The 10,290-nt window shown below is 60.3% G+C and overlaps 1 protein-coding gene across 1 annotated transcript; it reads left to right on the top strand.

Moving 5' to 3' along the window:
• Window positions 1-515: 515 nt before the first annotated feature.
• Window positions 516-10,004, top strand: FLII (FLII, actin remodeling protein). Its single transcript, XM_026858989.1, has 29 exons — window positions 516-628; window positions 1,773-1,844; window positions 2,002-2,082; window positions 2,328-2,413; window positions 2,570-2,731; window positions 2,838-2,941; window positions 3,031-3,206; window positions 3,293-3,450; window positions 3,555-3,639; window positions 4,441-4,588; window positions 4,701-4,834; window positions 4,950-5,162; window positions 5,244-5,423; window positions 5,497-5,579; window positions 5,660-5,734; window positions 5,980-6,063; window positions 6,140-6,311; window positions 6,396-6,500; window positions 6,707-6,898; window positions 7,021-7,209; window positions 7,311-7,450; window positions 7,564-7,792; window positions 7,974-8,128; window positions 8,277-8,337; window positions 8,430-8,558; window positions 8,665-8,771; window positions 9,039-9,144; window positions 9,241-9,306; window positions 9,472-10,004. The coding sequence occupies exons 1-29, from the start codon at window positions 548-550 to the stop codon at window positions 9,604-9,606; spliced, it is 3,708 nt and encodes a 1,235-aa protein (XP_026714790.1). The 5' UTR covers window positions 516-547; the 3' UTR covers window positions 9,607-10,004.
• Window positions 10,005-10,290: the final 286 nt, after the last annotated feature.

The following is a 10,290-nucleotide window of genomic DNA, read 5'->3' as shown; positions in this document are numbered from 1 at the left end:
GCTCCAGAGAGCCGGGCGGTTTTGGCCCCCCAGGGCCTAATCCCATAAAACTGGGCAATCCCAGCCCCTGCCCACCACGTCCCAATCCCATAAAACTGGGCGATCCTGCCCCCCCCCCTTCCCCCGAAGTCCCAAAGGGCGATCCTGGCCCCCAGCTCCCAATCCCATAGGACTGGTCATCCCAGTCCCCCCTCAGCTCCCGGTCATCCCAGTCTTCCCTAGTTCCCAATCCCTTGGAACTGGACAATCCCAGTCTTCCCCAGATCCCAATTCCATGGGACTGGGTGATCCTAGTCCCCCCTAAATCCGAATTCCATAGGGCTGGGTGATTTTATCCCACCCAGCTCCCATTTCCACAGGACTGTGTCTTCCCAGCGCCCCCCAGCTCCCAATCCCATAGGACTGGACTATCCCAGGTCTCCCCTCGACCTCCTAGGGCCGGTCAGACTGAGGTCCCCCAAATCCTCACCCCATCAGGCAGGTGCTTTTCTCACCCTCCTCCTCCTCCTCCTCGCAGGGTGGCTACTTCCCGGAGCACGTGAAGGCGATGACCAGCCTGCGCTGGCTGAAGCTGAACCGCACGGGGCTCTGCTACCTGCCTGAGGAGCTCGCTGCCCTCCAGAAGCTGGTGAGCAGCACGTTTCGGGCAGGGGATGGGGCTCGACAGCTCCTGCTGGGACTGTGGGGTCAAACGGGTCCCTGCGTAGCGGTGCCGGGAGCCTGGTGCCTGCCAGCCTCATGGCTCATCGGCAGATGCTCTGGTGTCTAATAATAGGGCTGAGCTAGGATGTGTGGTTGCAACTAGATGCAGGAGCTGTTAGGAGTGAGGTTGAGACAGGCTTGTACTTGGTTTCACCTTGTTTTCCTAGAAAACCAGACTAAAAACCATGTTTAAATCATCTGCCCTTTAATAGAAGGGAAGGGTGAAGGTTTAGTATGGGGAGAATTAAAGTTTTGGAGCTTTTTTTCCTCCTCCTTTGCTAAAAGAGCAGGAGCTGGCAGCTGCCTGGCTTTATTTTTTGGGAAGCTCAAGTTTTGTGCACAACCAGGCCCTTGGTGGAGTCAGTGGCTAAGCTTTGCTTTGGCGGTGTCCTGTGACACGTTATGGACGTTGTTAAATCGGTGTCAGACAAACACAACACTTTAAAAGTCCTCGTCCCCGTGCCAGGTGCTTACTGCTCGGCGGCAGCATGTGGGGCAGTCCTGCGTGCTGCTCGGAGCCACGCTCCCCCCATTCCTGCCAGATGCTCAGGGGCCATGATTAGACATAAAACCTGTTGTCTCACCCACAGCCTGCCAATTCCTCATTTTCTTGAGCAGGTAACAGCCCAGAAGAAAACATAAATTCACCCCCAGGCCTTCCTCCTACCCTGCCAGTCCCCACAGGTCTGCCCATTTCCAGATCACCCAGTGAAAAGTGTTTACAAGAGGTGGGGTCTGTCTGCTTGAGGGCTGTACAGGACTGCCACAAGCTGGCTCAATAGCAGCCTAGACACCCCAAACCCTGCAGCAGGGCTGGGGTGTCTCAGTCAGGTCTGCCCCAAGGAACGAGGGATGCAGAGGCAGCATGGGCATGCTGGGGCCAACCAACTAGTTTGAAACAGGGAGTGTCCCAGCAGCTTCGTGTGGGTCAGGGCTGAACTCATCTCAGCAAGGCCCCAACTCTCTTGGGATCAAGGACCCCCCAAATTGTTGCAGGGGCCTGACTGCTGCCCCGCACAGCGCCAGCTCCTCTCTCTGCTCACTGGGGCTTTCCTGGGGCTTCCCTGCAGGAGCACCTCTCCGTGAGTCACAACAGCCTTACCACACTCCACGGCGAGCTCTCCGGCCTTCCCTGCCTCCGGGTAAGTGTCCCCCTCGTGCATCCTCAGGGCTGGTGTCCCCAGTCACCTCTCAGCCAGCCTCAGGCGGTGGGGGCACACAAGGATCATCCTTGGCCACCCTGGGGGGCTCAGCAGATGTAGAGTCAGCTGCAGTCGTGCCTCTCCCTCCCTTTTCAAGGCGATCGTGGCTCGTGAAAACAGCCTGAAGAACTCGGGAGTCCCTGATGATATCTTCCAGCTGGATGACCTCTCAGTGCTGGTAGGTGCAGAGTCTCCCTGGGTAATGTGAGAGCCAGCACAGACTCCCATGTCCCGGTCCTGCTCCTCAGTGGCCCCTTGTGCCCCTTGAGGAGCACAGTGGGGCTAAGGAGCATCCAGGGGCAAGGTACAGGGCGTAAATCAGGGCTCAGCGCTGCTTGGTTCCCTTGGGAGCCAGTTCTCAGGTCTGGGTTGCTGGATGCAGGGCAGAGGGTGATTCCTGCATTGCTCTATCATTTGCCCCAGGACCTGAGCTACAACCTGCTCACAGAGTGTCCCCGGGAACTGGAGAACGCCAAGAACATGCTGGTCCTCAACCTTGGCCACAACAGGTAGAGCCAGGCCAGGGCAGCCATCTTCTCCTGGCTATGGCTCCTCCATCCATCACCCTCCTTCACTCTGTGTCCTGCTCTCTACCCCTCTTTGAGTGGGAGACTCGGGGCTGCTGCAGGTCCCAGGCAGCCCTGAAGACCCCCCTATCCCCACAGCATCGAGGCCATCCCCAACCAGCTCTTCATCAACTTGACGGACTTGCTCTACCTCGACCTGAGCAACAACAAGCTGGAGAGCCTCCCGCCACAGATGAGGCGCCTGGTTCACCTCCAGACTCTCATCCTCAACAACAACCCCCTCCTGCACGCGCAGCTCCGGTAAGGCCCCTTTTATCCAGGCTGGATCCTACAATACCGAGGCTGGGCCGGGTGCCTGCTCCAGCCCTGACGCTGTCTCTGCCCCGGGGTTCCCGGTGATGCGCAGGCAACTCCCAGCGATGACAGCCCTGCAGACCCTCCACCTCAGGAACACCCAGCGCATGCAGAGCAATCTCCCCACCAGCCTCGAGGCCCTGGTGAACCTGGCAGGTAAGGACCAGGGCACCCACCCTCACGTGGCTCTCTCTGCCCTGGCGTGGGGCTGGGGCTAGTGGCATCACCCCATTGTCTTCCCCCAGACGTCGACCTGTCCTGCAACGACCTCAGTCGTGTCCCCGAGTGCCTCTACACCCTGAGCAGCCTGCGGCGCCTCAACCTCAGTAGCAACCAGATCACGGAGCTGTCGCTCTGCATCGACCAGTGGACTCAGCTGGAGACCCTCAACCTGTCCCGCAACCAGCTCACCTCCTTGCCTGTATGTCCCTGCCTGTACATGGCATCCCTGCCTGTGCCTCTGTGCCTCCATGTTCTCCCTCACCCCGACATCTCCTCCTTCCCCAGTCAGCCATCTGCAAGCTGACCAAGCTGAAGAAGATGTACCTGAACTCCAACAAACTCGACTTTGACGGGATCCCCTCAGGCATCGGCAAGCTTGCCAACCTTGAGGAGTTCATGGCAGCCAACAACAACCTGGAGCTCATCCCCGAGAGCCTGTGCAGGTAGGGAAAAGCCCCCAGCTGGATGTGCTCTGTCTCCAGGAGAGGACACAGAGGCTGTGTGGTGATAGGGTGTCACCCTGACCTGACATCTCTGTGTCCCACAGGTGCTCCAAGCTGAGGAAGCTGGTGCTGAACAAGAACCGCCTGGTGACGCTGCCAGAGGCCATCCACTTCCTGACAGATGTGGAGGTGAGAGCCCAGAACCCCGTCTATCTCAGACTGGGTCCACCACAGCCCCAGCGTGTCCCTGGGATCACAGAATCACAGGATCATCAATGTTGGAAAAGCCCTTGAAGCTCCTCCAGTGCAACCATGAACCTCACACTGACCGTTCCCAACTCTACCAGATCCCTCAGTGCTGGGTCAACCCGACTCTTCAAGCCCTCCAGGGATGGGGGCTCCCCCCTGCCCTGGGCAGCCCATTCCAACGCCCAACAGCCCCTTCTGCACAGAAATCCTTCCTCAGAGCCAGCCTGACCCTGCTCTGAGCAGCTTGAGGCCATTCCCTCTGGGCCTGGCACTGGGTCCTTGGGTCAAGAGACTCATCCTCTCTGCACCCTCCTGTCAGGGAGCTGCAGAGGGCCAGGAGGTCTCCCCTCAGCCTCCTCTTCTCCAGACTAAACTGCCCCAGTTCCCTCAGCCGCTCCCCAGCAGACCTGTGCTCCAGACCCTGCACCAGCTCTGTTGCCCTTCTCTGGACACGCTCAAGTCATTCAGTGGCCTTTTTGTAGTGAGGGGCCCAAAACTAAACCCAGTCATCAAGGTGTGATCCCGGGGCCATAGGGTGGGATGGGCTGAGGTGAGGACAGAGGCTCTTGGGGCCAGTACCTGCAGTCTGGCACGCAGCTCAGCCCAGGCAGGTGGTGGATTTGAGGCTTCCTCCACTTTACCTCAGCCCAGGGTGCTCCGGAGTTCTCCTGTCCCACCCCACATCCTCTGTCCCTGTGAGCCCATGCTTCAGACTGGTGAAATCTTCCATCTCCTTGGCAGATCCTTGATGTGCGTGAGAACCCCAACCTGGTGATGCCCCCAAAGCCGGTGGATCGGACATCGGAGTGGTACAACATCGACTTCTCCCTGCAGAACCAGCTCCGCCTGGCTGGAGCCTCCCCCGCCACTGTTGCGGCTGCTGCTGCCGGTACGTACACAGGGAGGGCTGTGGGGCCCTGGGAGGAGGCTGGGAAGCGAGCTTTGCCCCACACGGGGATGGGGTGTCCTGGCTGCCTCCCACCCTGTCACCCTGTCCCCAGGGAGTGGCACCAAGGACCCACTGGCCCGCAAGATGCGGCTCCGGCGGCGCAAAGACTCTGCCCAGGATGACCAGGCCAAGCAGGTGCTGAAGGGGATGTCAGACGTGGCCCAGGAGAAGAACAAGAAGATAGAGGTAGCATCTGGGATGGGAGAGGGGCCCTGAGAGGCACCACGTGCCCCTGGGCCATGCCGGGGGCTGGCAGGGACCCGGTTGTCCCCAGCTTAGTGACCTGTCCCCATCCCCGCAGGAGAGCGGGGAGGCAAAGGCGCCAGACCTGAAGACACGTCGCTGGGACCAGGGCCTGGAGAAGCCACAGCTGGACTACTCGGAGTTCTTCAGTGAGGACGTGGGGCAGCTGCCTGGCCTCTGCGTCTGGCAGATTGAGAACTTTGTGCCCACGCTGGTGGACGAGGCTTTCCACGGCAAGTTCTACGAGGCCGACTGCTACATTGTGCTCAAGGTACCCAGGGAGGACCGAGGGTCCCCCACGTCCCCAGCTTGGGGCTGCAACCATCCCATCTCACACCACATCCCTCTCCAGACCTTCCTAGACGAGAACGGCTCCCTCAGCTGGGAGATCTACTACTGGATCGGGCAGGAGGCCACGCTGGACAAGAAGGCCTGTTCTGCCATCCACGCCGTCAACCTCCGCAACTACCTGGGGGCTGAGTGTCGCAGCATCCGGGAGGAGATGGGGGACGAGAGTGACGAGTTCCTCCAGGTGAGGCCAAGCCCCAGCCCCCCCACAGCCCCCAGCCCTGCTTCTCCCACACTCACACCCTCCCTGCCCCCAGGTCTTTGACAATGACATCTCCTACATTGAGGGTGGCACAGCCAGCGGCTTCTTCACCGTCGAGGACACACAATACGTCACCAGGTACTGCTGGGGCCGGGGGCTGGGGGGGATGCGTGGAGCAGGTGGTCCCCCACGTCCCACCATGGCTGTCTGTCCCCCAGGCTGTACCGTGTCTATGGGAAGAAGAACGTCAAGCTGGAGTCGGTGGCACTGAAAGGGACATCACTGGACCCCCGGTGAGCAGGGGCAGTGGCCAGGGGACACAGGGTCCCAGCGGAGGGACAGGATGCTGGCAGGGTCCACTCAAGACAGCGTAGCTGCAGCTCTGGGGTGAAAGTTGGCTGTGTGCTGGCACAGGATGGGGATCCAAACGCCACTTGGCAGCCCTGATCCCTGTGGTCCACAGGGACCCCTGGGGTGGGGAGGATGCTTGGTGCAGCCCGCTCTCTCCTGACTGTTCTTTCATCTCTGGATCCACAAGGTTTGTCTTCCTCCTCGACCATGGACTTGACCTCTTCGTGTGGCGTGGGAGACAGGCCACGCTGAGCAGCACCACCAAGGCCAGGTAGGGCTGGTTTGGGGGGTGCCGAGGGGCTGTGGGGAGCTCACCTGCCATCTCACCCACTCCCTCCCCGCAACAGGCTTTTCGCTGAGAAGATCAACAAGAACGAGCGGAAGGGCAAAGCAGAGATCACGCTGTTCACCCAGGGCCAGGAGACCCCCGACTTCTGGGAGGCACTGGGGGGGCAGCCCGAGGAGATCCGGCCCTGTGTCCCTGATGACTTCCAGCCCCACAAGCCCAAGCTGTACAAGGTGGGGAGCTTCTGGCCGTGGGGCCACCCGCGTTGCCGCGGCTCTGCAACCCCCCCCTCACCCGTGTCCTTGTCCCCTCCACAGGTCGGCTTGGGCCTGGGCTACCTGGAGCTGCCCCAGATCAACTACAAGCTCTCGGTGGAGCACAAGAAGAGGCTGAAGGCTGATTTGATGCCAGAGATGCGCCTGGTAGGATGGGGTGGGGAGATTTTCCCAGTCTGACCAGTGAGACTGGTTTTGTGCCCCCCTCTGCCTCCAGCTGTGCCCTGGGAGAGGCAGGTTTGGCCAGCAGGGTGGGGGATGCTCTGCTCTTCCCCACTGTTTCTCAGGGAGCAGGCAGGGCATTTTCCAACCTGGAAAAACCCGCGGGTGCCTGACCCTCTTTTTTCCCTTAGCTGCAGAGCTTGCTGGACACTAAGAGCGTGTACATCCTCGACTGCTGGTCTGACGTCTTCATCTGGATTGGGAGGAAGTCGCCGCGGCTGGTGCGGGCAGCAGCGCTGAAGCTGAGCCAGGAGCTGTGCGGGATGCTGCACCGGCCCAAGCACGCCATGGTCACCAGGAACCTGGAGGGCACCGAGTGCCAGGTAAGGCAGCCCCTGTGCCTGCCAACAGGCACGGGGAGGGAGACGGGAACACAGCCCCCCTCGGATAGGGTGTTGGGTGCCACAGAGGGTGCTGTAGTGCATTATCTGCTTTCTAATTTTAGGTGTTCAAGTCCAAATTCAAGAATTGGGACGACGTCCTGCGTGTGGATTACACCCGCAATGCTGAGACGGTGCTGCAGGAGGGCGGCCTCGCCGGCAAGGTCCGCAAGGACGCCGAGAAGAAAGACCAGATGAAGGCTGATCTCACGGCACTCTTCCTGCCCCGCCAGCCGCCCATGCCCTTGAGCGAGGTAGGGCTGGGGACCATCCCATGTGGCCCCCTGCGGCCTTGGGCCGACTGCTGATGGAGGGGCTTGGTGGCCATGGGCTAACAGACCACCTGGGTCTGCAGGCGGAGCAGCTGATGGAGGAGTGGAACGAAGACCTGGACGGCATGGAGGGCTTTGTGCTGGAGGGCAAGAAATTCGCTCGCCTGCCCGAGGAGGAGTTTGGTCACTTCCACACCCACGACTGCTATGTCTTCCTCTGCAGGTGACACCCAGCTCGTCCCATCTTGGGCTGCTGGACCACCTCATCCCACCATCTCCCTGCCCGGACCCCCAGCCTGCCCCATCCCTCACATCACCCCCTCTTCCTACCCTCAGGTACTGGGTGCCGGTGGAGTATGAGGAGGAGGAGGAGGAGAAGAAGAAGAAGAGCGAAGGCAAAGGGGAGGAGGAGGGTGAGGAAGAGGAGGAGGAGAAGCAGCCTGAGGAAGACTTCCAGTGCATCGTCTACTTCTGGCAGGGCCGGGAGGCCTCCAACATGGGCTGGCTCACCTTCACCTTCAGCCTTCAGAAGAAGTTCGAGAGTCTCTTCCCTGGAAAACTGGAGGTGACCCTGCTGTGTGCTGCTGGGGGTAACACAGGGGTCCCCCAATGTTTCCTCCCTTCTCCATCCCCTCTGCCCCCCAGGCTAAGGGCAGGGGGGAGCAGCAGAGATGAAGGGGGGGTGCAGCTGGGGCTTGGGGTTGTGTTTGGGGGCTGGCTCTCTGCTGACACCCACCCCTGGCCAGGTTGTGCGCATGACCCAGCAGCAGGAGAACCCCAAGTTCCTCTCTCACTTCAAGAGGAGGTTTGTCATCCACCGGGGCAAACGGAAGGACAGGGCCAGCCCACCCCAGCCTAGCCTCTACCACATCCGCACCAACGGTGGGGCCCTCTGCACCAGGTCAGCGTCCGGGGGGCTGCTCCGGGCCAGGCAGCACCCGTGGGGGGCTGGGCAGCACCCAGGGATGCCAGGCTCCTGGTGGGCTACGTTCCTGTAGGCTCGAGGGCCTGATCTCGCCCTGACAGTGCCTCCTGGGCTTCTTTTCTAGGTGCATCCAGATCAACACAGACGCTGGTTTGCTCAACTCCGAGTTTTGCTTCATCCTCAAGGTACCACTCCTGGCTGAGCATCCTCAGGGCTGCTTGGCCACTTGCCCTCCACCCCACTTGGGTAGCCCTGACTCTCTGCTCCCCATCCCCAGGTGCCTTTTGAGAGTACGGACAACCAGGGCATCGTCTACACCTGGGTGGGCCGGGCAGCAGACCCCGACGAGGCCAAGTTGGCTGAGGACATCATGAACCACATGTTTGATGACTCCTACAGCAAACAGGTGAGTGGGGTGGGGGCACAGTGGGGCTCAGCCCCATCTTACCTGGGTGGCAGCGACCACCAGGGCAGGAGAACAGCCCTGCTCAGCCCTGGCCCTGCCCTTGCAGGTGATCAATGAAGGTGAAGAGCCTGAAAACTTCTTCTGGGTGGGCATCGGGAGCCAGAAACCCTACGATGAAGACGCTGACTATATGAAGCACTCCCGGCTCTTCAGGTGGGTTCTGGTCACAGAGAGGTTGCTCCAGTCTGTGCTGGTCTTCTTCCTCCTGCAGCACCTGAGGCTGTGCTGGCCTTCACTGGGGACTCAGTCCTCCCAAACTAGTTAGGGCACAGCTCTCCACAGGAGGAAAAGTCCCTCTCACAACTGTGTCCATCCCTCTGGGCAGGAAACAGCTGTGCCATCATGTCCCTGCCTTCTCCAGGAGCTGAGTCCTAACAAACTCATGTCTCTGATGCCATCTCCTTCCGGCTCTCCCTGCAGGTGCTCCAACGAGAAGGGTTATTTCTCCGTGTCGGAGAAGTGCTCTGATTTCTGCCAGGATGACCTGGCTGATGATGACATCATGCTGCTGGACAACGGGCGGGAGGTGAGCGGGGGGCGGCTGGTAAGACTGTCCTGTGTCAAGTGGCTGGATCTGCCCCCAGCTCCCTCGCCTGAGCCTGGCTTTGTGTCCTCCCTGCAGGTCTACATGTGGGTGGGCACCCAGACCAGCCAGGTGGAGATCAAGCTGAGCCTCAAAGCCTGCCAGGTAGGGGCTCTCCTCCTCCTTCCTGCTGCCTGGAGGGGGAAGGATTTGGGCTTCATGTCCTCTTGAGGGACCTGATCCTGCCTTGGGCATGGCAGGGCAGAGCTCACAGCAGCCCCAGAGGTGGGTAAGCACTGGAGGGACCCCCATGGCTGTGCTCTGCCCCAGGTCTACATACAGCATATGCGCTCCAAGGACCCCACGCGGCCCCGCAAGCTCCGGCTGGTGCGGAAAGGCAACGAGCCCTGGCCCTTCACCCGCTGCTTCCACGCCTGGAGCGTCTTCCGCAAGCCGCCTGCCTAAGCTACATCCCACTCCCCCAGCCCCCTGTGCTGCTGCACACACCTTGCTCCCAGCCAAGCTCGACTTGGAGCTGCTTCTCCCTAAACTGGGAGTGCTGGTGCTGACCCTGTCGCAGCTTCTCCCAGCACAGGGTCCAGCTCAGCCCCTTCCCTTCCTGGGGAGGGATTGCTGTTACACCCTGCTGCCCCAAACCAGTGCCGAGCTCCCCCTGCAGCTGGGGGACAGGAGTGTTTCCCAGTTTGGGTGGGAGAATGCTTTGCTAAAGAGAACTTGGGAGGGAGCGAGGGGGTCTCAGCCCTGGGCCTTACAGCTGGCCCCACTGTCCTGGCGGGGACAGACCCCCCAGGTGGGGGCCAGCCCATCGGTATCATATCAATAAAATCTGCACTTCTCACCCCGAGGCCGTGCTCTGACTGTGCCCCTCTTGCTCCCAAGCAGGGTCATGTGTCGTCCCGTCCCGTCCCCGTCCCCCCCGATCCTGCCCCTCTGGAGCTCAGGGGGGTCCCTGGCCCCCAGCTGGCTCCAAGCTCACTGCCACAACTCCCGTAAACACCTGCAGCCTGGGCAGTTGATATTAAATGCTTTATTTTTCAATATTAAAAACCAGTATTTTTAATAACTAAACAATGCTAAATTCATCTTACCAAAAAAAAAAAAAAAAAAAAAAAAAAAAAAAAAAAAAAA

Source organism: Athene cunicularia (assembly GCF_003259725.1).
Source record: "Athene cunicularia isolate RWA chromosome 14 unlocalized genomic scaffold, athCun1 chr14_part1, whole genome shotgun sequence".
In the NCBI taxonomy this organism is placed as follows: domain Eukaryota; kingdom Metazoa; phylum Chordata; class Aves; order Strigiformes; family Strigidae; genus Athene; species Athene cunicularia.
Note: the sequence above shows the minus strand (reverse complement) of the source record. Positions and strands in the feature narration are given on the sequence as shown.